The sequence below is a fragment of the Sylvia atricapilla genome, chromosome 5 (genome assembly GCF_009819655.1).
Source record: "Sylvia atricapilla isolate bSylAtr1 chromosome 5, bSylAtr1.pri, whole genome shotgun sequence".
Lineage (NCBI taxonomy): Eukaryota > Metazoa > Chordata > Aves > Passeriformes > Sylviidae > Sylvia > Sylvia atricapilla.
The window spans coordinates 34,425,823-34,453,482 of NC_089144.1; the positions used below are offsets into that span (position 1 = coordinate 34,425,823).

Sequence of the window (27,660 nt, forward strand, 5' to 3'; positions counted from 1 at the left end):
AGTGTTGGATGTCTTCCTTGAAAGTGTTAACTGCACAGGTCTATGTTCCACTTCTTTCTTTCAGTTTGTCAATGTTCTTGTAATTAGATGTGGAGACGTCAAGTGCCTTTTCTCTTGCTCTTCATGAAGAATACCCTTTGAAATAGGGTAGCTTTTTTCCCCTGAGGAACCTTTGCTTTATTTATAACTTTGTTTTCTTCATACATTATGCTAGAAGATTTATTCAAAGTTTGAATTTTCTTTTTTTTTGTCTCCAGAGGGTTATAGAGGAGAATCAAGAACACTATCATGTGATTCAGAAATTCATTATACTTGGAGATGTGGATGGTAAGCATTTCTCTAAGTGATTTTTTTTTATTGTCAACTGACTACATTATTTTGAGGGACCTTGCCGGAAACTTCTGTATGAATGGATTGTTAGAAGAACACAGTAGGGAAGCTCTGCATTAAAGCTATGCTCTAATCAAGAATTGTAGGGACAGCTTGACCTACAAGGTAGTTTTCAAAGAAGTAATGAAATCATGTAAATGTGTTAGGATACAGGCCAGACTATACCTGTAACTTCTACTGAGAAATGATGGAATACATACAGTACATTTTTAAGCCAAACAGCTACATCTTTTGAAAATTGCTGCTGTTCTCTTTTGTTGGACTTCTGACACTAAATTACATTTGTTGAATAAATGCATAATTTTGAAATACTTCATAGGTGTGTTTTTTTTGTTTTTGTTTTTGTTTTTTTGTTTTTTTTTTTTTTTTCTCCATGATGTGGCTAATGCAGACATTTCCTTGGTGGTTATAGGTTTGATGGAAGAAGTCAGCAGGTGGCTTTCCAAAGACAGAAGTGTGCTCCCAGGACACCTCCTTCGTTTCATGACACATCTTATTCTGTTTTTCCGCACTTTGGGTATGCAGACTAAGGTCAGTTCACCTGTACATGATTTGATGTCATAGCAGCAGCCAGTCTTTGAAGTAGAAATGCTTGTGTGCAAATACACAGACAACATAGAGTGATGGTAAATTACTAATGGGCTGCAGAGGAGCTGCATGCTTAAATAGTGTATTTGTTGGTCTTGGAACCTAAAAGAGGAAGGAGCATCCTCCTCCTTTCCAGCTGAGCTTAAAAACTGGGATTTGAGGATGGTGGATTTTACTCAGAAGCCCTTTGTTGAGAAGGTCCCGAGTCAAACTTCAGTGTTAGGCTTACTTATAGGAGCCAAGATGTCTCGAATATAGCCTGTTCTTATAGACAAGTACTGGATCGGTACTTATTGCTGTTGTAAGCTCACATATGCTTTTGCTTGAGGTAATTAGTACCAGCTGAAAATTTCTTATTATCTCCAAGTATAAAATAAGTTTAGCTACTACCTACCTGGCCTGTTTATGCTAAATACACAAACAGGTCACACAGCTGTAATTACTAATTTCTGAAAATATCACAAGTAATTTGGGGCTCTCCTCTTCTACTGTTTCAAAATTTAGAAGCTGTTACGTATCAAGTAAGTTTCTGAATGTAACCTCTTTTGGGAAAATGTGTGTTTTCATTAGATGATTTAAATACAGATCTGAGTGATTGTTTATTCATGCTTCCAATCATTGCTTGAGTTCCTTGGGGAAATCTGTTTTGAAGTCAGTTAACATTTAGCTAAATAAGAAGAGTGAGTATGTGTGTATATATGTATATATACTATTTTTTTAGCCAGAGTCGAAGTGTAAAGACCTACTTAAAGAGTAGGTCTTTAAGCTAAAGTGCAGTAGAACTAGCCATTAGCATATGTTTGACAGAAGGGACAAAAAAGGTGCAATTTCCTACATGAATTCCATTGTGGGAATTTGTAATACTTGCTTCTGCCTTTACAGTTTTGGAGTAGATGAATTTATTGTATGATTACTTGGTCGACCCTCAGTGGACTTCACAGGGCAGAAGTGCAAAGTTTTATGATGTTTATTGTATATTGATTGTATGCAGTTTATATATATATATGCTTAGATTATGGTCTTCAATTTACACATATAAAATTAAAATGATAATTCCTGAGAGCAACAAACACTTGAATCTTGGCTAAAGCAGTTTCAGGTGCTTGGACTATAGTGGTTGTTTAGTATAGACTATTCCAAATGAGTCAGGTAATATTTATATTCTGTTACATTATCATTTTCTATAATAAAACAAGGCATGTAGTACAGTGCAGTAGTAATCTGTGTACCTGACATTTTGTTTATTAATTTTAAAATATGATTAAATGGAAATATTTAAAGATCATGTAAAAAGTAAGATTCCAGTTAGACCAAAGACTGTATTATCCAGTTGTTAAAAAAGAAAATCCTTGGAACGCTATATCTTTGAATCAGATGACATGTTTTTTTTAATCATGCTCCAAGAGAAACAGTTCTTCCAGTTGAGCATGTTTGCATCAATTACTGAAGCAGAAATAGGCAAATAACCTTGTGTCTGTTTTAATAGTGATAGCCTGTCAAGTACCTTTTATTTTATTTTCCACATTATCTGATTTAAATTGAACTTACATTTGTTTGCAATAAGGAGGAAGTTTCTGTTGAAGTCCTGAAGACCTACATTCAGGTAAGCTTTCAGAAATACTGTTTGTTTTTCTCTAATGTAATTTAGATGCAAAGGAGGAAGAAGAGCAGACTTAAGGTTACAGGATGATGAGAGCTATGATGCAGCTAATGCTCTTTTCTCAAGAGACACATGGAAGCTTGGCTAAATACTCAAAGTCTCTGTCAGCAGTTCTTAAATAAGAGACAGTTTTATTGATTCTTGTTTAGAAGCTGAGTGGAATCTTCCTGTATCAGAATAAATTAATCAAAAATTTGTTACGCATTTTTGGGTTTACTTTGCTTAAAAAAGTGTTTTTACTTTAGTGTAAACACCTAGGCGTTTACACTAAGGAATATAGTATGCATATCTGTGATGTATATTTATATATTAGTGGATATCTTCTATATATTTGTTCCCTATATATTGCTTCTCATTCTATATGTTTGCTTTGTACTGTGCAGCGGTTGGTGTCTGAGAAGCACACAGATCTAATAGCATTTTATGTCAGCCACCTGCCCCCAGAGCTCGCTGTGGCTCAGTACGCTTTATTTCTTGAAGATGTTACTGAGAGCGATCAACGCCACCACTGCCTTGAATTAGCAAAAGAAGCAGGTGAGAGACCCTGATAGTCCCATTATCATTTTATATCCTGGGTTATTTTGAGTTTCAGTAGTTTTTCCTCCAAAACCTAGCTATGAATATGATACTCTTTCCTTCCTGTGTCTCTCTGGTTTTCAGTTAAATTACATTGATTTGCTGATCACTTCTTCAGGTAGGTGTATTGGTGTGTTTTCATTAACCTGGAATTGTTTAAACTAAATATCACTGCCTCTGGGTTATGCCCAAACACACCAGGAAGTAAATGCCAGCTACCTGTCTCAAATACATGTTCTGAAGCTTGACATGGTCATATTATTTCAGAGAACTAAATAAAAAAATACATTCCTCTTTGTGGATTTAGGAAGATTATGAGAATCTTAAATTTTTTGTCCTATTTATAGTGCTTTTTCTTAGCCATGGTGGGTTGCTTGCATTAATTGTAAACTTCCTTCCAGACCTGTACATGAAACTAGAAGGGATTACAATGAGGCAGCACACTGTGCATTGCTTGACAGTACCTCTGTGCCACTAAGAATACACAAGAAAGCAGATTTCCTGCAGATTTCAGTGTATTAACTTCAGTCGTTTTTCAATCATTTTCTTTTAAACTCAGCTAAGGTTTCAAAAATAAAACATCCTGCTTAAGCATCTGTAAAAGAACTATTCTGAGCTTTTCCTAGTACATTCCTGTCAAATCATAGTCTTGCTGTCAGAATTATAGGAATCGGTGATCTTAGCAGATATATCTATATACCGTCTTCAGCGCAAACTGAAAAACTTACTAGTTGTCTATTCTCATATGTGATATTCTCTTTTATATCAAATTTTGTTCTTGTAAAATACCCACAATGAATTTCATAACGCAAAAGCTTTTAATTTATTCTGACAACGTGTGTGTGAACAGACTGATAAGAACTACCAGTAGTAAGGAATAAGATCAACAACTGGAGTCTGAAATTCAATTTGTGTCAAGTTTGAATTCACGATAGTTCTTACGCAGTTCTCTTTTAACGCAGGTCTGGACGTTGCAACGATAACCAAAACTGTTGTTGAGAACATCCGCAAGAAGGACGCTGGGGAGTTCAGCCACCATGACCATGTGCTGGATGCAGGCACAACAGAGGTGAGCGCTCCGCACAGCCGATAGTCTGATTGCAGCCAGCTACAGAGTTCTGACCATCTATGAGCCATAGTTTTCTTTAGTAATGCTGAAAATTGCCTTGAAAAAGCCTATGAAGGAAATGCACTTTCCATGTGACCAAGTGAGGATACTGCACAAATCTGTAACTCTGTTTCTACTTCTCCTTGCTCTTTGGGTGTGCGCTTACCAGCAGCCCTACCTGTATACAAACATTAAGTGAAGATAAGGCCCTTGAAATATCTGTGTTGTAGCTGAGAGTAGAACGTTGTATGGCCTCTACAATTTATGAGCATTAATACTTTGGATCTCAGATGTACGTTTTAAGATGCTCAAGTGGCATTTCTAGCTACAGCAGACACTGCTTTTGCTGACAGCTTCTTTGTCACTGCTACTGAGCATTGGTTGGGTCCAACTTAGTGCTTTAGGGACAGCAAGGTAACATTAATAGGCTCTGTTCAAAGTACTGTTTAGAAAGCAACTGATCATTTGCAAATCTGTGGTAATGTTTTTGCTGTTCACTAAGAGTTTAAGCTCCCTAAGACAAAAAGGTAGTTTATCTAACACAAGAGTTGGAAAACTGTGGTTGCAGACTGATGGCACCCCTGAAGATTATAGCAAGAGCTCCATAAAATGCGTAGGTGCCGTGTATTTTTGTATTAAAATTTGAGGAAAGCACATCATAATCCATAAAAAATGTTGAGAGATGGTGCTCTGAATATCTTGGAAACAACTTAGAAATTAATTTTTTAGTATTCCAGATGGCAGAGATTTTCTACGCTTTTGAATAAAGCGATCCTCTTACTAGGTGTAATGCTTTCCAAACCTGTGAATTTCCCTGAGCAGATCTAATGTGTGTTATATTAGCTGTGTGCTTGAAATGGTGGTGAATCTCTTGTTGGTTTTTACAGGCAGATCAGCTGAAAATAGATGTATGGACTGGCTCGTATTCGATCCTGCACAGAGGGCAGAAGCACTTAAGCAAAGCAATGCAATCATGAGGAAGTTCTGGGGTACTAAGCTTCACAAATATTGTAGACTTATTTTTAAATGTCGGTTTCTGTTCTCTTTGGCTCTTGGCACTTTATTTGATATAACTTTGGATCTAGTCTATTAATAAGCATGGTTTGGCAGCTTAAGAAGATAAGGTATGGAAATTGCAAAGCTCTGATACCACTTCACATTCTCATAGCATCCAAGAAACATGAAGCTGCAAAAGATGTGTTTGTGAAGATTCCCCAAGACTCTATAGCAGAAATATATAACCAGTGGGAAGAGCAGGGAATGGATACTCCACTTCCAGCCGAAGATGACAATGCTATCCGGGAACATTTGTGTATTCGTGCATATGTGGTGAGTTTCAATATGCAATGTTCAAGTTACTATTTAGAAATACTGGTGGCTTTGCCTTGGTGGTGGAACTTTAGCTTTGTCCATTTGATTTAATTCTGATTCTTTGATACATTAAACCTGGGCATGTAATGACATCCTGGTATTCGATAAGTCAAAAAAAACCCAAACACTGTTTCCAATGCATCCAGGAAGCCCATGAAACCTTTAATGAATGGTTTAAACACATGAACTCAGCTCCACAGAAGCCTTCCTTGTTACCACAAGCAAGTTTCACTGAGAAAGTGGCCCATGAACATAAAGAAAAGAAGTATGAGGTACGTGGAAGTCCATCTTATTTAGTGGTAAACTATTATGTTCTTGCTTTGAGGCAGTCTAATTCAGTGAAACAGAGTAGAAGGACTGCTATTTCGTATTATTTAAGGATTCTATTATAAATTATTTCTACATTGAGAGAGTGAGACAATAGAATAAAGGCCACTGCACAATAAATACTGGGTTTTAATGACCCAGCTTTACATAAAATACTGTAATGTAATAGTACATATTATGTGTTGATTGTCAGTGTTACTAATAACATGAGCACTTGATTTAGCTGTTAACTCTATTGAGTATTATCACCTTCTGTTTTTAAAAGATGTTGCAGTTCTGTTTTGACTGAAGTTCTTTTTGCAGGTCTGGCCAGTAAAACTACATCATATCAGTTAATATAAACATTTGTTTATAAGCATGGCAGAATAGGTTGTTAAAATTGTCTTCCTCTAGTGGCTTTGCTTCTGAACAACATGTCTGACTCTGTGGACAGGGCATTAAGCAAGCATGGAAATAGCTGTTAGCAGCAGGCTTTAGGTTTTAGCCAGTGGCTGAAGATTCTAATTTGAATTGGAGCTGCACTGCCTGTTGCAGTCTGTTTTAAAATAGCCTTGGAAATTATCCTGTTCTGCAGTAGTTTATTTTGTGTTTCTTTGCCAGATGGATTATGGCATTTGGAAAGGCCTCTGGATGCTCTTACAGCTGATGCTAAGGAGGAAAATGTACAATGTGTTGCTCTTTGTTGATGGTGGATGGATGGTTGATGTCAGAGAGGTAAAATGAATTTTTTGTGTCATGACGCAGACCAGAAAGCACAGACGATATGTAGTTGTACCTTTGTGACATTTAATTTCATGTGTTCCTCTTAATTGGCTCTGGCCTTGCTGTGAGCATTTAGACCTTGCTCCCCTTAGTTACCATACAGCTCATATGACAGTCCACTCCAGGCTGCTTAGGCCAGTTTTCTGCCCCTGACAGTGCTAATTGTGTGGTTATGCTGAGTTGCCTGTTGAAGGTAGATTTTCATAACACTAATGTGTTATTTTGCTCTGGTAAGGATGCTGAGGACGACCCCGAGCGAACCCACCAGATGATCCTGCTGCGAAAGCTGTGCCTGCCCATGATGTGCTTCTTGCTGCACACGGTGCTGCACAGCACGGGCAGCACCAGGAGTGCCTGCGCCTCGCTGACATGGTCGCCTCCGAGCGCCACAAGCTCTACACGGTGAGCTAGGCAGGGCTGCCAGCAGCCTGGCTTACACTGAAAGCTCTGTGGGTTGGCTGTGGAAAAAGCTTCTATATAGAGAGGAAGACACCGTATGTTCCTTAACATCATAAGTTTCTTCATTGCTTCCCATTCACTGCAGTAGTCAAAGGTTTCCTTGTGTTATGACTTAAGGAATCAAAGCGTTTAACTTTGAAACATTGAGGATAATGACCCATGTTCTGACATCCGGTTCTGAGTACCACAATTACTAATTTTTTGGATGGGGGCTATTGAATTGTAACTTCATGATCTTAAAGGTCTTACCAGCCTAAATGATTCTATGATCTAAGTTTAGCTGTAGAGTTGTAATTGATTTTCTTTATTTCCATTATATTTCAGACACTATATAAGCAGGTTTTGGTTTAGAGCATGTTGGTTTACCCATGACCATCTTTGCCTCCAAAGCCTAAAAAAAAAACCCCAAAATGACACAGCTATCTTGAGTCTACCTTCAGGTTTTGGATGCTGCTACTAACCTCCTGTGTCTTACTAAATTTCCTGTAATGCCTGATTGTCACACTATCTTAAATAGAAACAAATAATCAAATAGAAAAACGTCCACTTAATTAACCCCACTTTTTGTAATCAGTGCTATTCATTGCAAATAAATATAACTATATGATGTTTTGTTCTTATTATTTATTCTTAGGTATTTTCACAAAGAAGAACTCCGAAAGCTTCTACAGAAGCTGAGGGAATCTTCTCTGATACTTCTGGACCAGGATCTTGATCCTTGGGATATGAATTCAGTCATAGGTTTTCATGTAGATACTTGCAAAAACCTTCTGAGCATGGACATTCTGGTTATTAACAAAACAACAGACACCCCAACAGATCATTACTTGGACAAAGTTTCTCTTTTTGTGGGGTAAAAACCCCAACCTTCAGATTTCATTTAAACTTGAAAAAAGTATGACCAACTTCAAAGATGTTATTTGTTATAAAACCTTTTTCATATTTTTTTTCCTAATAAAAGTGCTTGAAAATGAGAAAGTGTTTGTTCATTGTAATCTAAAATGTCGTTATATGGATTGGTGATTGTATGAGCCTCCTTAATCTATTGGCTGCATGCCAAAAAGAGCTGCCCATAGACTGGAAACAGTATTTAGCATTAAAATGTGCATGGATCCAGGGAGAAGACAAGTGACACTGCTGGAAGGTGTACGGAGAAACGCAGGGGAGAAGAACACAGACACACTGGAGGAAAGGAAAAACCAAGAAAGCAGAAGTGAGGGGTTAATTCCAACCCTTGAGAAGGCAGTCTTGCTTCATGGCTTTGTGCTGTTCTCCAGCATATGGAGGAGTGCTAAAACGCTGATGAAATCCTGAACCAGAGGAAAGATGATCGTACATTGAAGCCTCCCGTTTGAGATTTTGTAGTTATTTTGAAAGCTTGTTCTGCCCCCGTTTACCTGTGTAAACATACGTTTAGCTGCCTTTCCCCTAACAAGACGGAGTGCAGAGGGACACGTAATGCAGTTAGGAATTTTGGCTCCGTAACCCAAGTCAATGTCTCTTTGACACCTGACCAAGAACGTACGTTCGTGCTGTACAGCTGTAGGTACAGTTTCGTGTTTGCAGAGATGCCCAGTCCAGTGCGGAGAGGTACCGGCGGCTTGGAGCCGAGGGGCCTTTCTGTGCCTCGGGCTGTTGGGCAGGAGGTGGGGACACACACACACACAGAGGCACAGACATACAGACACAGACACACGGACAGACATACAGCACAGGCACAGACATACAGACACAGGCACACGGACACACGCACAGACATACAAACACAGGCACACAGACATACAGACACAGACACACGGACAGACATACAGACACAGGCACAGACATACAGACACAGGCACACGGACACATACGCACAGACATACAAACACAGGCACACAGACATACAGACACGACACACGGACAGAATACAGACACAGGCACACAGACATAAGACACAGGCATACAGACATAAAAACACAGGCGCACAGACATACAGACACACGCACACGGACACACACACACACACACTTGCTTGTGCCCCCGCCCCTCCATGCGGGGCGGAGGCCGCCCGGCGTGGGCGGGGCCACCGGAAGGCGCGAGCCCACGTGTCCCGGCGGGCGGGAGGCGGCGGGCCCGGCCGGTGCGCGGGCGGCCGCCGGGCTGCCTCAGCCATGGGCTGGCTGCCGGCGCAGGCCGGCTGGTGGCGGGGCTGCTGGTCAATCTGGCCGCCTCCATCTGCATCGTCTTCCTGAACAAGTGGCTGTACGTGCGTCTGGGCTTCCCCAACCTCAGCCTCACCCTGGTACATTCGCCATTACCTGGCTCTGGCCTCTACCTGTGCCAGGCGCTCGGCGCCTTCTCCCCCAAGAGCCTTCAGCCCGCGCAGGTGCTGCCGCTGGCCCTCAGCTTCTGCGGCTTCGTCGTCTTCACCACCTCTCGCTGCAGATAGCAAACACATCGGTACATACCAGCTGGCCAAGGCCATGACCACGCCGGTCATCGTGGTCATCCAGAGCGTGGCTTTACGGCAAGACTTTCCCTCTGCGGATCAAGCTGACCCTGGTGAGAATGCGGCGGGGCCGAGGGGAGCGGGGAGGGGCAACGCTGAGGGCAACGACCCGCCTTAAAACCGCCGTGTCCCCTGCACAGGTCCCCATCACGCTGGTGTTTTCCTCAACTCCTACTACGACGTGAAGTTCAACGTCCTGGGGATGGCGTTCGCCACCCTGGGCGTCCTGGTGACATCGCTGTACCAAGTGGTGGGTAACGGCGCGGGCAAGGGAGCCTTGGGCTGGTTGGGCTCCCAGGTGTGCTGCCCCTTGCTTTGATCGCCTTTAGGTAGCACCCAGCCTCCCAGGAGACCTTCCGGTGCTCCGTTATTTCTCTTATAAAACCCCCCACCAAGTATGACAATCCACCATAACCACTGATAAATTAAGGAACTGATCGTCCTTGCTGCTAAAAATTGGGGGTGTCATCTCTAACGTGAGCATTATTTTCAAGGGGCAAAGATTGCTTTAGCAGTAAAACTCCTTTTTTAATAGAGGGAACAGATGTTCTCCTTGCTGAAGCAAGTGCCTTGCATTTGAGCTTTTTCCCTAGAAAGGAGGTTTTCCAGTCCTTCAATCCATGGTTTATCCTTGAGCTATTTACATTTTATCAGTGTCCTTCTTCAGTTTCAACTATACACATTCTAAGGTGGTTTTCTAGAGAGTGGATTAATACATAAACACACATGACAACCTTTCTGGATAATTATGATTTAAAAATTGATATGTCCAAAGACTGCCTCAGCCCCTTTCTGCTGTAACATTGTACTAATAGCTCACCCGATTGGTTATTTTACCATGATTGTAAGAGCCTCCTAAATTAGAAACTCCTGTCATGTTGATGTGACAGATTTAAAGGTGAATTTCTTTGTACGAGGTGAACTGTGCCTCAAAAAAAGTGAGGCTCTTTGACCCGTGGTGTGTAAAATGATAAAAAATGGACTCTTGACCTGTTTGGGAGCAGGAGGAGGAAAGAGGTGCTGCATAATAACATTAAGTGATCTGTGTACTGGAGAAATAATGGTACTTGGGTAAAATGATATAGATAAAAAACTGAGCAAGTTTATATGCCAGAATCTGTGTTACCAAGTTAATGTGATTTAAGTAACTATTAAATGACAGTTTCAGCACAACGCAAAGGTGCGTTGTTTTGGCTGTAGCATCTGTCTTCATAGCTATAGATAAGTAATATTGTGAAAGCATGCAAGCTTAAAAATTGAAGTTAGAGTCACTTATAATCAATATAAATCCATTAATCTGGAATAAACTGACAAAAGACAACGTGTACTGGTTTTGTTAGCTTGTATGTACAGGAAAATGAGAAGAAAGGAAACAGAATCCAGTCCCTGTTTAGACGAGGCTACTCAGCTCCAACACAGGCAGGATCTGGAACTTATGTTGAAATAAAGGGGAGCTGCTATTTTCTTCCAGCTCCACAACCTATTTGTTCTTCCTCAAGTACTATACTTCACCCCGAGGCTATGGGAAAAGGAAAGTTTAGGCACTCTTTTCGCTGCCTCTGCATATGATTTTCTCTTCTCATGGCTTTATCACTTGAAAGAGATAAACACATGGGCCTCCAGTGAGGCAAAGGTGAGGCTCAACAGTCTAAGTAGTGTTGTCCACATGAGACTCCCTCTGTGTTAGTAGCCTGTTTGCTTTTGCTCAGGTTGTTAATTTTTCCTCATCTTTAACAGCTTTCCTCTTTTGGTTTTAGTGGGTAGGCGCTAAGCAGCATGAGTTGCAGGTAAACTCTATGCAGTTGTTGTACTATCAGGCACCAATGTCCTCAGCTATGTTGTTGTTCATCATACCCTTCTTCGAGCCAGTCTTTGGAGAAGGGGGAATATTTGGGCCCTGGACGCTTTCTGCTGTGGTAAGGCTTTTATTGACTTTATTTAAATAATTACCACTGATGTAGTTATATTTGATAGTAAGATCTGTTTCTTTGTGAAACAGATTTTGTACAGCTGTTTGCTATGGTGAGATGAGAGGGGCATGTGCAGGACACAATGCCTCTTGTTGAGTCTGCCCCACTTGCTCTGAGAGGAGCGAGTCTTATCCATTGTTTTCTCTCCTTATTCTTGTTTCTGTTTAGAGGGCTCTGAACACAGGAAAATCTATTAAAATCCAGAAGCTTCCCCTGGTGTATTAAGTGCTCTGGTTCTAGCTCTGACTGTCCAAAGACCACTCCCACTTCTCTTCTGTGAAAGGATGCCAACATTGGTTGTTCTGTAGAATTAGTAGTTTATTTTCACCAAGAACACTATCGTTTCTCTCCCATATCTTCTGTCTGTGAAAGAGCCAGTACTGCTGATTGTACCACTCAGTGATGGTCATTTCTGTAGCATGCATTTTATCAATGGGATAGCAAGTATCACAGTATAAAATCAGATATTCTGCTAAAATAGGTTTTGTTGTGACCATAAATAAGACTGTCTCAAAGTTAAAGAATACAGCCTCTATGTGAATGAGTAGCCAGATTTTCCTGATCACTCTTAAATGTTCACCAAGAATGAAGAGAAAAGGCCTGTGGCTCTATCAGTGTATATTTATGGATGTCATACCCTGAGCTGCTTATACACATCACCAGTGTCTGTACTGATATTGAAGCTGTTTCTATTTTTGTCCTGCATATGTTTTTCTTGGCCTGATATTTGCATTTGAAAGTAAATTAAACTAAATAAATAACATAGAATGTATTGACAGATTGCCAAAGCAAGTCAGATTACTGATTGTGTGCCATTAATCCACAGATAATGGTACTGCTGTCTGGAATAATAGCCTTTATGGTAAACTGTCCATTTACTGGATCATTGGAAATACGTCACCTGTCACGTATCCTTTGTAACATTGGTCGTTTCTCCTGTTTCCAGATTAATTATGTGGAATTCATTTGTGCTATTAATGTGGGAAAATTGTTGATAACTTTCTTGGTTTATTTTAAATGATGAGGCTGGAAAAGCTTGTTCGTGTTTTAGTGTATTTTGTTTCTTTGTTTGGGACTTGTATAGGTAATGGCTGTTCACTCGCTGACCTTCATACCTGCAAGGAATATTAACTCACTGCTTTGGCTGCCTTGAGGAAGTGTTGGCCTGTCCATCAGACTGCAGTGAAAAGGGGTGAAAAGCTTTAGGTGGAGGTTAATACAGCCACAGAGATCAGGAAAACTGTATGAGCTGAGTCAACACAGTGTACCATTGCATGCTGTGGGTGAACTAATGAAAATTCAAAGTGTTGCATTTTACAAAAAAATATACTGTGTTTGCTCTTATGGTGTTGGCTATTATCCTTAACAGATGTCTAGGTATAACATGTTTGGACATTTCAAGTTCTGCATCACCCTCCTGGGAGGGTGCCTCTTATTTAAGGATCCATTGTCTGTTAACCAAGGCCTTGGGATTCTGTGCACGCTGTTCGGCATTTTAGCCTACACCCCTTCAAGCTTAGTGAGCAGGAAAGCAATAAGAGTAAATTGGTCCAGCGTCCATAGAGCAAGAGTTTCTGAGGACTGTTGTGAAAGGAAAACAAGTATTTAAATGTGCATTGTTTTAGAATGCACGAAATTGTCTCATCCACTTAGATCTATGGTTTTAGTGTTAACTGCCAGGATTGCTATTCTGTAACTAAACCAAACCAACTGAAGGATGTAAATGCTGCGGTTTTGCCATCTCAGTCTGTCCCTATGTTTTCATTAAATTAAACAGTAACGTAAAGAGAAAAAAGGCACGCTTCAAATTGCTGTGGAAATTGTACTGAAGTAATTAATATGTTTTTTGCATACCAAATGAGATCATGATGGCTACAGTTATAACAGAGAGAGAAAGAGAAAGAATCCTGTCTGTTTGTCAAGCCAGTATTGCTGTTGTGAAGAAACTTGGAGGCACTTTTATGCAGATGTTCTGGATGTGTAGTGATGCTTCCTCATTTTTGTCTGATGAATAATGAAGAGGAAACATACTTTGTCCAGTCATTTTAAAGAAGGCTGCCAGACTCATTCATATTTCTTGTATATGATTTCTTATCTATGGCTTCAACACAGGGATAGATTTTTAGATTAAGAAAGGCAGATAAATTACAGATGAAGAGGAAAGCAGAAACTTGAAGCCACAGGCCAAGCTGTGGAAAAGTAGGAAAATCGGATCTAAACGGTTCATCTTAATCTTTCTTTTCATTTGGTGAGGACATTAATGAAGCAACTGATGTTTTTGAAAAATGTTGTACTGCTTTATAATTTTCTCTGTGCCAAACCAGACTCTTCACAAGATCTGTAAATACGTGTGAGCCTAATAAAATCTCTGGTTTTGTGGAGGAATCAAACTGTCTTGCAGCCCTTGCACACAGACACCCATGCTAAAAAATATTTTGAGAAGGCTTCAGAAAGGTCACATCTTAGTGGGTGTGAAGGTTGCCCAGTTCTCTCCTGCCTTCAGCACCACCTTGGCTTGCTCCCGTGCTTTTCCCCAAGAGTTACTTCTGGTGGGATCTGCAGGTTTGTCTGTTGGTCATCATTTTAGGGGTGACGGCAGCAGTGAATGCTGGTGTGAGGCAGCATTGCCTCAACAGGACAGTCTTGCAAATGTATCTGAATGACTGAAGAGTGCAAGGTGGGACCTGCTTCTGCTCTAATTAAAATACTTCGAAATTATTTTATGACAGTATCATGCACTTATTTTACAACGTGGATGTGCTGTTCTAGTTTTAAAAAGGGAAGAAAAAATAACTGCTTTCCATAAATCTGGTGAGAACATATGTTCACTAGATTTGCAAGGTTAGAATTCAATTGCAGTATCTTAATCTTTACATGTTGGGGTTTGTTTTGTCTTCATCTACCTCTATCAGATTTAAAGACGGGAATTGTGTGGAAAAAAGCAAGTATTTAAGTGTTGCGGCCACTACCAGAAATAATATTTAGTTCCTCTAAGTTTTTTACAATAGAGGTAAGAAGTCTTTGTGTTGAAAACAATGAAATTTTTTCTCAAGCTTGTAAATTATTCATTCTGTTGCAGAGTTCTTGATTTAATAAAAAGTTATTCCTCTGCGTAACCTGAGTTTATAGAACATATGTCATTTCAGAGTTACAAATACCTGAATAATTTTACATTTTTGCCAACTGTTTTTTAGACATAGTACTGCTCCAAGGATAATTTTTTTAATACAGTTTTGTAGATCTGTGTAATTAGTTTAACAACACAGCCTGGACTATTGAAAGATGTGTTCAGAGGTCAAGCTCTGGATCCATATCCTTCAGTATGTACACCTAGAAAGACATTGCATTAATTTGTGCTGTGCACAAGTTCTTTGAGATGTAGATAGACTGAAAAAAAAAAAAAAACCCAGCTAGAAAACAACTGAGTTACATGCCTGTATGACAAAAATATTGAGATGAGATGGATGTAAATATATATAAAGTGGTAGAGTGAACTAAACACCATGCCTGGAAATACAAAAGACTCTTTAAGGAGAGGAGCAGATCTGCAAGAAAAAGTTAACAGCATCATTTAAAAGTACATATAAATATAATCTGGTGCTGGAAGGTGTGTGTGTGGGAGTCACTTAAGTGATGTGATTTTTTTTTTCATGCTTTCAAGAACTCTCTTTTGAGATTTACTTGTTATATCTAATAAATAAGGTATCTTGAACTTTGTCATATAGTTCAAATATTAAATCCAGGATGCTTGTGTAATTGTGGGATGGATCTTTGTATGTATTGTTTCTTTGGATACCATGTGTAGGGTGGGAATAAATTTTTAATCATTTGTCTGATGTCTGCTTATTGCAGAAGAGAGTAGTTGTTCTTGTCTTTTTTTCATCTTCTGATTGAATTACACAAGTTTGGGGTCCAGGTATGTATAAGACAAAATGGTACCACATGGATTTCTGTCTATATGAATAGGGCAGAGATTGAACTTTTTGGACTCGTGGCATAAATGAGGGGAACTTTAAATCCTGAGGTAAAACCAGAGTCTTATAAAAATTGCTGATACCTGCTTATTCTAGTTTTCACTACACCACTTGAATGTGTTTTCCTGCTGTGTGTATTTCAATCAGTTTTGGCTTTCCTGAAAAAGAAATCAGAGGCTTGCCATCTTCAGCAATGTGTAGTCTTCACCCTATGTGCAATTGAAGCTGTACTGTACACACCCTAATGTTCACTTTCTGCTTTTCATTTACTTTATATTCATACTTTGTGTGACTAAACTGGTACAGGATAGGCTTTGGTCCTTTTCTGCCATGCAGTGCTTTGCTGCTGTTGTAACATTCTTTACTTTAAAAAGCTACCACTGATGTAGTTCAAGTGGATCTGTAGATACCAAGATGGCATTTAGAAATGAGAGCAGATAATTCTGATTAGAATATGAGTGACTGGTGGTAAGTTGTCTAGCCTTGTCCCCAAAAACACTTTAGAACACATCATGAAGGTTTTCCCATTTTCCCCAAAGCAATAGGATGTATGTCTTATTTAAGAGAAACTTAGTATAAAACTTTGCCTTTAACTTTAGTAACTTGGTGCTTGTTCCACAGCTTTTGCCTCGGATTTTGTACAACTTGCTACTTTCTTTCAGGCTCAGGGGCAGAGTGCCTTCCTGTAGATGGGTGAACAGCTACTCTCTCAGGCTTGAGGTTGAAGGAGTGTGGTTTGCTGCTGTTACATGTATGAAAAGGAGGTTTGTCTTGCAGGAATTCTACGGCATTCAGGACAGAACTGCAATTCAGTAGGACTGTATCCTCTCTCTGTCTCATTCAATGAAATGAATGCCCAGTGATGGCCTGGGGCTAAAGCAACATTAAACTTTGTTTAGGCTACCCATAGTTTTTTCTTAACTTTTTAAATTATCAGTGGTAGTCAACGCTTGTTAAATATTAAGGTAAAATCTCATTTTATAATGTCTTTTTATATAAGAATTTCAGAAGAGTAGGTTTTAACATTTTGGGGTTGAGCTACTGTCTAACCCATATCTAGTTTGTCAAATCTGCAGAATCTATCAAAGATGCTGGATTTCCTAGCTGGCTGTATATATGTTACAGTTGGGCTGCTGAGGAGAGGCCTGCTCTTGAGCAATACTGGACACTGGCACACTGTTCTGGTATTTAGCAGTGACTGAGAAACATCTGGCCTGAAATTCACCAACGTACTTGGGAAGGGAAAAAGGCTCACTGACTGGTGAGAGCTTTTTATGCTCCTGCTTTTAGCAATAGGCTTGCAGGTTAAGGGAATTTGAAGAGCAGGACTTAGTCCCTCATATCACCTTTCATATTAAGATTTTTCTTCCAAGATGTCTGTTTTGCTTTCAGTTAAATAGTTATGTCTTACCTAGATGATAAAAGAAACAGAGTTTGGATTAAAGACCTGCAGGTATTTGTTTGTGTTACGGGGTTTTTCCTCTTAAAATTATATTTTAGCCTTTCAAAACCCAAATTGCCTGTTTAATGAGAAAACAAAAAAGGGAAAATTATTTTAATAAATGAAAAGCTACTGTGTATATATAGTGAAAATATGTTTTGTTTTGCGAAAGAACTTCACTCTTCTAATCTTGAAGATGCAGCTCTTTGTTTTTCAACTGTTACAAGCAGACAGATGTAAAGAAGCACCAGCTTTTCTGGTTCATACAAATTCATTCTCTTCCTGCAGGTGCTCTCACTTTGATCACAGTCTCAGCCTTCCATTTGACAGCTCAGTTGTTGCAAACATGATTGGGATGTCAGCTGCTGAGGGTTAAGGACACAAAGGAAAAAAACTATCAGCAGGAGCTAATATTAATCTTGGGTGGATTGAAATCCTACCTGTTAGACATAGAGACATCTTATCAAACAGTGCTAAGTAGCAGGGAGAGGTGACGTTCATCTCCAAGCAGACATTGCAAGAATGCAAGAGCTAAATTGTTTGCATTTTTCCTGTGCTGTAGTTGTTGACAAATTTAGTATAAAGTAATTTTTAATAATATACAATTGAAAATATAAATACCATTAAAAAAAAAAAAAAAAAAGAGAGAGCTGGATTCAGACAGTATTAAGATCTTTGCCAAGCTTGTTTCCACAGCAGTGATAAACCTTCCTTGAGAGAAGGGAGCTATTGTTTCTCCCCTGCTCCAGTGTTGCTGGGCTTGGTGAAGGAGGGCTTGTGTTCCTGAAAGCTGCTCTCCTTTTTTTCATCTGCATCAACTGGTCCAATGAAACACATCACCTCTCCCTACAGGGCTTTTCTCACTGAAGTTGCTATTTCTGCTTTCATCTGACTGACATGGATCATTCTCTTGTCTTCCTTATGTGTATAAAATGACCTGAAAGCTCTAATGGACCTAACGATTCTGTTCTATGGTTCTGTGACCCTGGGGAGTGGAACCTACTCCACTGCCTTGTGTAGCTGCAGTGTCCAGTCAGCAGTAGGGAATCCAGCCCAGCCCAAGTTACAATCCGCAGTCCAAAGAATAATGGAGGGGGAAATGTGATCCTTTTTCATTGTTTTACTTGCCATGCAGTTTCTAATACTTTCCAGTTTTAGTCTTTGTCATTTCCTTTTAGTAGTGCATAAGTAAGCTCCCGTTCCTGTTCATCTGTCCTTTCGTATAGTTAGTTAGGATACGTTTATGGAATTCTGGAATTGAGACAGAAATTGTCCTCACTGCTCACATAAATACATTGACCTCACTCACTGTCGGTGCTCTTTCACATAGGGGCCTTATCTGCCTTCCAATCCAGGAAAAAAATATTTGCTTAAAATACAGGAGGAGTTAGGTTAACCTGAATTAAGAGGTAATTAGTCAGCTCAGGAGTTGCATGTGCCTTCCCAGCTGCACTTACTCAGTATCAAACAGGCACAATGTGCTGCCTTTACAATGGATAGGCAGGAACAGACATGGGCAGACTAAACATAATGTAATTAAAGTAAATTACATATTTAGAAGCAAGTGGGAACAATCCAAAGGCTGCCTGCAGGATTGGCATTGCAAAGATGTTTTCTGATCTGTTTGTGGCTTCACTAGAACATGAATACAAGCCATTCATTTGAAGGCATGTGGTTATATCCAAGGAGCTCTAAGAAGTCCAGCATGGCTGTGTGGGTAACACGCACATGCAGGATGCACATGCAGGCTAAGCAGTACGTCTGAAAAGAGCAGGATTATTTTTAGAACCATAGAGGCTGTGTCTCATCCAGGAAGTACAGGGAGGAGATCGCTGGTTGAAGCACAGCATAAGAATGTAATTTTTAATTACCTTGGCACAAAAAATGTTGTGTTTTTACTTTCTTACTAAGCAGAGACTGAGAAGCAAACTCAGTTTGTAAAGAGCTGTGTTCTGAAGCACATGGAATAATCATGGATACTGAGACCATAGAATAGAGGTGGTTGTCATTAAAAAAAAAAAAAAAAAAAAAAAAGAGAGACAATGGATTAAGAAACAACGGAGAAGAGTAAACAGCACATACACATCTAGGCAGGTTTTTAAATATAAAGTCTGAGTTTAGATGCTTAATTCTACAATTAGGCAGCTCAGTAACAGGGCCAGATTTGTCAGTGTGAACTTCTTCCCTTTCAAGAGAACTTGATAGAGAATGCATTGGCTCAGCACTTCCAGAAAGGAAGCTGCATAATTGACAAGTTTGACTTTTTTTTTTGTCTCCAACTAAATTAGGTATTGTACTCACCCAAGAAACTGAGTCCTTGTTCTGTTGTTTACTCTGCCCATGAGGTTTTTAATCTTCCTCTTTTCTGGGGGAAAAGAAACCATTGTGCACTTTATTTTCTCACTAGTGTGTCTGAATGGGTTTTTGTTTTACAATACACCAAAGTTGTATATTAAAACTTGGATTAAGATCTTCTTAATCAAGCTTCTGTCTTTGAGCTGAATGGAAAAGCCTCTCCAGCTCCTATTATACAGCATCAACTATTGTGAATAGATGCATCTCTCCAGACAGTCCAAAGGAATATCAAGGTCTGGGATTCAAAGTGGTTTACTTGTTAAGTGCATCTCTTGTGGTGGTTAGTCTGAAACTGATTTCCTATTTGTTAATCCAGTTGAGAGAAGAAACTGACAGTGGTGATCATACGCCCTCCAGGAAATTATGACACATTTCTGAAAACACACATTCTTGCTTTTCTGACTGTTAAGGTGGCTCTTCTGATCAGGATTAACAATGTACCAACGTTTTTCAGCTAGTAGCATTCCCCAGAGATACACTAGATTTTTTTCTCAAACAAAGCCTAAGTAAAACTTTTCCACAAAGCATTTTCTAGTTCATTAATAGCTTTATCTCTACTGGGCTAGGTATGTAACCTTCATTCTATACCCCTATACTACAGTCTTATAGAGTTCCAGCTGACAGCATTGTGAATGGACATGTGGGAGGTTGGCACTGAGCTGGGATTGGTGAGCACCTGCACCAAGTTGGTTTTATAGAAATAGATGCACATTTACAGAACCAGCTGTATTTGAATGTTATTCAATCCTCATCTTGAATGCTGAAGACAGAAATGTAAATCCAGAAACTCTGAGAAATTAGCAGATGTAGTTGAAGACACGCTCCTAGCACACATCATATGACATGGTAGCATCAGTGGAATGTCATGTTCCTGCTTAAAGGCACAAGTCCCTGGGCCCAGCTTAGGCTTTTGCTTCTGCCCCTTGATCTGTCTGAACTGGGAAGTTATCGGGCTTTCTGCTAGGCAGAATAGCCACGATCGGCTGTAGAGCCTTCCTGTGCAGGCAGGCAGGCAAGTTTCCGTGCTGGGACAAGTGGCAAGGGTGACACCGCATGGCTAGAAAGAGGATCGAGGGAGCGGGGCGGGGCCTGAGGCGCCTCTTTCCAAAGTCCGGATGGAACGTCCACATGCCCAGACTCAGAAGACAGGTTCTGAAGGAGGAGGTGTCACACATAAACGACATGGTGAGAAAGCACTATTTTCATGTACAGCTACCAACCTATCAGACAGAAGCCCCCAAAGAGCTTCTTAAGCACTCAACAAATTTATGAGCCTTAAAGTGATCTTGAAGTCTTCGGGAGACTGGCCCTGAGCCTCAGCGGCTGGCTTGCTTTGGCCTCTGCAACCTCCTGTGTACTGGCAGTTCTCTATTCCCGTTGTCACCCGTATAAAGGGAAGATCTTTGGATGTAAGTTGTATGTTGATCCTATTTTTCAGTGTGCTTTATTTCGCTGAACCAGTCTGCTATATCATCTGTTTCTGCTTCTATAGTAATTCACTGGGTGTCACACAAATCACTGGGATATTATTTATAAAGGCTGGTTAATTTTCTAATCCATTACTTGTCCCTAAGCAGGCCAGGATTTAAATACCTTCAAGTATTCTCAGTGTTTTCACTGAGTGTAAAAGTAAGATAAGCAAGTCCCCTCATCTTGGAGTTCCTTTTTAAAATTAATGTAAATCAGCATATGCAAAGATGTCTGAGGAAATTATTTTATGATGTCCTTATTGTCTAATGAGATTTAAATGTGGGATGCTAGGAATGACTGAGATGTAGAAAAACTTATGTAAAGACTTTGCTGCAAAAGTGGCTTGGCAGGATTGGATTGTAGTAGAAGCCAGAGATACTGGGCTCTAAAGAGGAATTGCTTGCATTGGACACTGAAACCAGAATCTAGTAAAAATGGAAAGCTGATATGCATATATAAAACATAGATAAAACCATATAGTTTTCTTAGTTTTAGTGCAGTCATCGTTTTAGTGCTGCATAAAATAACTGTATGGCTGCATGAACCAAAAGGATTCAGTCTGTGTGCCGAGGTTGCCAGTGGTGTGTAGCAGTACTGCTCCCCAGATACTTCAGGCTTCTGCTTTTCCAGACACGATTGTCCTTTTACTGGCTGTGTCATCAAAGAGGAATGTGTGCCCTGCCGTGGTCTCCCTTGGATACAATCCTTGGAGTATCAGTTTAACAAGCCCGAGTGAGAACTGAGATGTGGGCAGCGATCCTGTCACCGAGAAAAACAGAAACTCTCTAACTTCTCTGCATTGTTAGAGAATCAAGGCAGTACTTTGTTCTGGCCAGGATGTTATTTCAGCCAGGATGCGCAGTAAAAATTATTTCATCCACACATGCCCAGGTTGTGCAGTAAAAATCATTCCGTCACCAATGGTTTTTCACCATACATTTCACATATTTATACAGACTACTCCCAAAGAAATTCTTCATTGGTCTTAAATTACACAAATCTTAGGATTCTGTTTGCTATTGATAATTGATCCCTCTGCTCCTTCGATGCGAATTTGGTCCTCATCTTCACTCTTCTTAACGATCTTTTCCCCTGACCAGGTGTCGCCTACCGCACCGGGGCGGGTAATGTTGGTTACTGTTCACTTGTCTCCTCTGCATCTTGTGGCTGTTGATGTTAAGCTCATCAGATCCCAGCCGTGAACAGTGGCTTTTGAAGGGGACTTCAATTCCGCTCCCCTTGGGCAAAGGCAAACAACCCCTGACTAAAGTCACGTTAAAAGTGTTAGAAGTTGTATCATTTTCAACAATCCCTCTAAATTAAATTGTGTTGCAAAGGCAGTAAGTTTTGTCACAAAGTCTCAACAACGGCAGCAGAGAGTGATGTCTTGTATTTTTAAATCAGCTTTCACAGAAATCGCTCTCAGTTTTGAAGTACAGACCAAATGTGTTATAAAACACAACGGCCTTCAAATTACCATCAGAAGTGCCTTCTTCGGTACTACAAACACAGCTCATCTTGCAAAGCTTTCAGCTCCTTTGCAACACAGGAAAAGCTGGCTTTGGGTAGCTGAAGTAATTATCAGTGCTAACCTGCACTCTTTGCTTCTCCCTGAGTAACACCTGAGGGAAACTGCTAGAAACAGGGTCCCAGTTCTAACTGGGTTATCAACCCAGGTGACTGATACAGGAGATAACATTCAAGGTGTGGTTAGATGATAAGGAAAAGATCACTGAATGGCTCGCTGCCTTCAGAAGGAGTTATTTCCCCATTTCTATTTCCGTTCTCTGCTTCCAGCTGTTCCAGCAGCTTCCCTGCCGCTTTCTTTATGATGTCTTATGTGTTCTTGATAAAGCAAGCTGACATACTAGCAGCAAATACAAGTAAATATCCTGCTGTTGAATCAGATAAATCTGGTCAAAGGACCAAAGCCACTTCAAAGAAATACTTGGCTAGGAATCCACAAGCTCCTGGCAAGGCCATTGTTTCAACAGGGCATTAGATGAGCTCGGGACATTCTTTGATGGTATTTGATGGATTCAGCTGCATCACCAAACAGTCCAAGGAGGCTGAGGCAATCCAACACCACACTTCTTCCAAAAATGTTCTCACCATCAGTTTGCAGCCATGAGTGAGGTGACAAGGAGAATGGAACACCTCTCTTGCAGTTGTGTGCCCTGAAATCAGCCAAGGTTGATGTAATCTTCCTCCTCAGTAATGCTGCTAAGATAGCTGATGATCCCACCTTTTCCCTGCCTACATGTCTTGCTGCCATTCCAGTGATGTCCTGCTGTGTAGCTGCTCAGGACTACCTCAGGGAACTGATCTACAGAAAAAAATTGCATTATTTCTCAGGTGTGCCAAATCACTTTATAGGTGCACAAAAACAGAAGGGGCAGCAAGAGGATGGAAGAGATGGCTGGGAACAGATCTCTCTGAAGTAACATGCCACCAACCCCTTTACAAAGCAATGCATGCTGAGTCTTCATTCTCTTGCCATTAAGCACAATCATTTCAGTGTGGCTGTGCAGCTAAGTAAGCCCTACAATTGCTATATTTCTTGAGCAGAGCAGATAATGTGGCTGATTAAGGATCAGAGAAAGGGTGAGACAGGCCCAAGTCAATGACTGCCTGCAGCTCTACCAATGCCCCATCCAAGATAAAGTGGAAAGTAGATATTGTGATATCCTCTGCATTGAATAAGTTATAGATCAGGATTGGCAATTATCTGCCAAAAAGGAGTCTCTATTCTAACAGACTCTCTTCAATAGATATGGAGGAAAACAAGTGTTTTTGAGAATCTTTTTGAAATTGTATTTAGCATGAAACCAGATCTGTGCTCTCAGATGTCTCACTGTAATGCATTTGTATGTTTGTGTGAGGATAGTTTTGCTCATGTGAGCAAACAGTAGCCTGTCCTCTGACAGCAAAGGCATGATCCAGTAATACCTTACAGTCCCACAACAGATCCAGTTAATACCTTACAGTCCCACAACAGTGGATTTGGGATTTTTCCCTTGTGAGTAGCACAACATGGTATATTTCTCTCAAGGTGTCCTACCCTCTGGCCTTGGCTTATAGCTGAACAACATGTTGTTAAGATAAATAAAGTAAGTCAGAAGGTCAAGCCCAGTGCATATCTCTCAAAGTTCATGAACAAAACAGAAGAAATTGCCAAATTATTTTAAACTACAAACGTGATTTAAACTAAGATGCCAGGATGACTATTGCAAAACCAGCTGAATGAAGGAATACCGAAAAGTCTGTGCACTTGCTTTTTGTGGACACGAGATAACTGAGATATTAATGCTTAAATGGAACTGAACAAAACACAGAATAGTATTTTGCATGGCTTCTTTATCTGCAGTCAGAGCTTAGTTTGTGTCCTGCTTTTCCAGTGGCAATCAGTGGGTTTCTGCAACTTTTATGCATTAATTCCAAGAGCCTTTTTTGGGTGCTGCAGATGGAAAAGCCTTTTCTGCACCAGATGGCGCAACCACCAGCGAACCTCCCCTAACAGTCCTTCTGCCGAGGCCAGTGGGGCGGGGGCTCTGAGTCCCAAGGCTTCGAAACTGCAGTGGTGACTGTAAGACCGGCTAATGGAATATAGGCAGGTGGCAGAAAAACAAGTTTAGTGGCACACACAGCCTTCATGAGTGCATGTACCTTTTGGCTTAATACTTCCTCTCTTCAAATACTGCCTTTCTGATAAAGGCTCTGGATGTTATCCTGATCTGTACTGCCCACTGTAGAAAGAGGTTTTAATTTGTAAAGCAGCTGAGGTAGAGGTTTCCCTTAACTTTGCTGTTTCATATACAGTAAAAAAACCAACCAAGCAAAAAAAAAAAAAAAAAAAAAAAAAAAAAAAAAAAAAAAAAAAAAAAAAAAAAAAACTGAACAGAAAAAAATTATAGTAACAAAACCAAGTCATGGACTTGGACAAGAACTGCCTGTTACTTGTTCAAAGGTCTCTAGTGCAGATGGCACCATCACAGTCCCCCTCAGGCTAATGCATGCCACATATTGGAAACTGCTACCAGCTGGCTTTCAGGTGGAAGTTATGAAGAATTAAAACTCTACAATAAAAGAAGAAAAGCAGAATGTGAAATACATGGATATTAAAATAATTTTAAAATGGAGCAAACCCTCTTGCTATGTGGTTTTTCATTGATCCAAGTATACAAACATTTCACATATAACTACTAAAAATCAGGACACATGAGAGTATTGCAGAATAGCTTGTGAGCTCTTGTATGAAACTACTTTTTATATCTCTAGAGAGTGTATGTATATATATATACACACACACACACATATATATATTCAATATACTGTGGAAATATTAACAAAATCTGAAAAGCAGAAATGACACAGAGGAAGAGAAGGACACAGGAATATGCAAGTACTGGGAAGAAAACACTGTTGGAAGCAAAGTGGAGAAAATCAAAGGTGAATGTGAAAAATAAGCTCAAGACAGTGCTGGTCATCCCAACCAGTGTCTGGCAACCAGAACTGCAGGATGTCAAAAATTTCACTTCCTTAGTGTTTCTTACTGCAGATGTGAGAATGTAAACATGTGTGAGAGCTTTTCCTTTGACCCAAGGGGAAAACATGACATTTTCCCGTGATTTCTGTGACTGTAATGTTCGAGGGCCTTGGAACCCAGCCCGGAACAAGCAGGTAAACAATCATTGCTGTTGCAGTGGAACTGTACTGCATCTCTGTGGGTCACAAAACTCCTCCCAGGAACACCCAGTCCTACACCAGTTCTCTGCTGAGTGCTGTGCTGAGGTTACAATTCCCTTGTTTCACAGAGACAACGGTTTCTGTTTCAGCGTCATGAATGTGCTCCTTACTTACATGCCATTGTTCATGTTTGTGTTTAAACAGGTACTAACTCACAGGCAGGCAACTGTAAAAAACTTCTCTCACTTGGCAACAAGTTATTGCATACCAGCTCGTGGGTGCTGAGGTGACTTGTGATCAGGATCTGCAGGAGTCAAGAGACGGCATGTGGGCAAAAGAAAATAGGCAGACTGGGTAAGCAATGTGTTTTTCAGAAGGACGACTTAGCAAGGTAAATCAGTTTATTTCAGGAGGTATATGGAATCTATGCCTCAATTTGGGGGGACATTAATCTCAAGGAAAACTCTTTGTAGCAAATCTACTTCCAAAGTGGGCTTCAGAATATACATCCAAGGTTGATTAACTTAGCCCTGTTTGTGATAGCAATGAACTCTTGGAGAGAAACTACTCAATAACCTTGAGGCTTTCAGGTCAAAGCGACACTCAGACCACTAATGCCTGTAATAAATTCTCCACACTACTTGTCTAGCTACTTGTACTGTTGTTTAACTGCATGTGCTACAACTGTATGCTTAAAGTTGTACTGAAGAAGCTGCGCTGTCAAACACAAAGAGCAGCAGCAAAGTGACTTTGTAATTCCAGCAGTAAATCAATTGTATTCGGAAAGGAAGAGGGCTGAGGCTTTTTTTCAGGAATGGATGGTTCATCCTGGGGTCAAGTAAAATCATACACCAGTCAATAAGACTGCATCAAACCAAAACATTAAATTGTGGAGTGGACTACAGAAGGTCTGCAAGGAAGGATGTCTAGATCCTGTGATCCAAAGCAAAGGATAGAAAGCAGTATGGAGCATGCAGAGGAGATGTGGGCAACTGGGTCAGCAAGACTGCGACAATTCTGGGAGACAAATGATCAGATACATAGAATGGGTCTGAGTTAAGAAGCTGGTTGTGTAATAAAATCCCTTATGGGTTTTGTTGTTAGAAACAAACAGTTCAAGTAACAGACGGCCACTTAAAATAATTTTTTGTCTTTTCTTCCTCTAACCTAGACAGCAGCCCTGACTTGAATAGTACTTCAGGCCTGACCTCATCATCAGCTGTAGTTCTCTCATGCATGATTCCAAACAGACTGGATTGGATTGCATGCTGTGTTTGCTCCTCAGCTTTCTCCTGGGTCTAGACTGTCCTCTGAACATGTTTCAGTTTCAGACTGAAAGAGATCTCAGTGTTTCACATGAGCCTTATTAGCCTGTGCATACCCCAACACCCTTCGGGCCACTCCCTTGAACTGAAAATTTTTTTGTCCTGGAGCTGAACAGCATATTTGAATGACAAATGAGCACTGAATAAAAGAACAATTCTAAACTGAATGGCTCATCTAGTTTGATTAAAATAAGGCAGATGAGCATGATTATACTGGGACTTTTCTGATCTAATTCCATACATCAAGTATTTCTAGGAAAGGAGAGACCCACTGGATTGTTTCATTTTCACAGTTTAGTAAAGCAGGATATGGTCACAACCTGGTCACATACTTCACCCTTGCTTAAGAAGAAAAGCATGTTTCTTCACTCAGTGATATGCTTAACAAAAACTGTTTAAAAGTAAGGGAAGTCTTTTCCTGAGATTTCTCCCTTTTAGTTCTTTAGAATTGTCCCATGAACTTCTTTCAAAAGTGGAGACTAAACAGAAAACTAGAGGGGGAAAACCACCCAGCCCTTTCATTCTGGGTTAGATATTGAGCAGAAATTCAAAATAATTGGTTTATATTTTTGCCAGTTGGCTTCCCTTCAGAAGGCATATACTATGGTTTTGTTTAATTGTGCTTGTGGCTGACTGCGCTGCTACTAAACAGGAATCAGATTTGGGCAGGCAGATTACTAATGTCTCTCAGATGGATGAAGGAATAA

At 40.2% G+C, this 27,660-nt stretch overlaps 2 protein-coding genes across 2 annotated transcripts in view; both read left to right on the forward strand.

Annotated features, from left to right (window-relative positions):
• NUP107 (nucleoporin 107) overlaps positions 1 to 8,015 on the forward strand; it is a 59,076-nt gene extending 51,061 nt beyond the window's left edge. The window contains 12 exon segments of the mRNA XM_066320223.1: positions 258 to 327; positions 803 to 921; positions 2,543 to 2,581; positions 3,022 to 3,172; positions 4,177 to 4,283; positions 5,210 to 5,231; positions 5,234 to 5,311; positions 5,491 to 5,651; positions 5,840 to 5,965; positions 6,621 to 6,734; positions 7,018 to 7,114; positions 7,117 to 8,015. Of these exon segments, the coding sequence (XP_066176320.1) occupies positions 258 to 327; positions 803 to 921; positions 2,543 to 2,581; positions 3,022 to 3,172; positions 4,177 to 4,283; positions 5,210 to 5,231; positions 5,234 to 5,311; positions 5,491 to 5,651; positions 5,840 to 5,965; positions 6,621 to 6,734; positions 7,018 to 7,114; positions 7,117 to 7,193 (1,161 nt within the window). The 3' untranslated portion in view covers positions 7,194 to 8,015.
• Positions 8,016 to 9,394: 1,379 nt separating this feature from the next.
• Positions 9,395 to 15,538, forward strand: SLC35E3 (solute carrier family 35 member E3). The gene is given in 11 exon segments (XM_066319140.1): positions 9,395 to 9,410; positions 9,413 to 9,657; positions 9,659 to 9,745; positions 9,747 to 9,785; positions 9,873 to 9,882; positions 9,885 to 9,982; positions 11,490 to 11,648; positions 12,529 to 12,568; positions 12,571 to 12,610; positions 13,080 to 13,207; positions 13,210 to 15,538. Coding segments are annotated over 11 exon segments (918 nt in total). The 3' UTR covers positions 13,266 to 15,538.
• Positions 15,539 to 27,660: the final 12,122 nt, after the last annotated feature.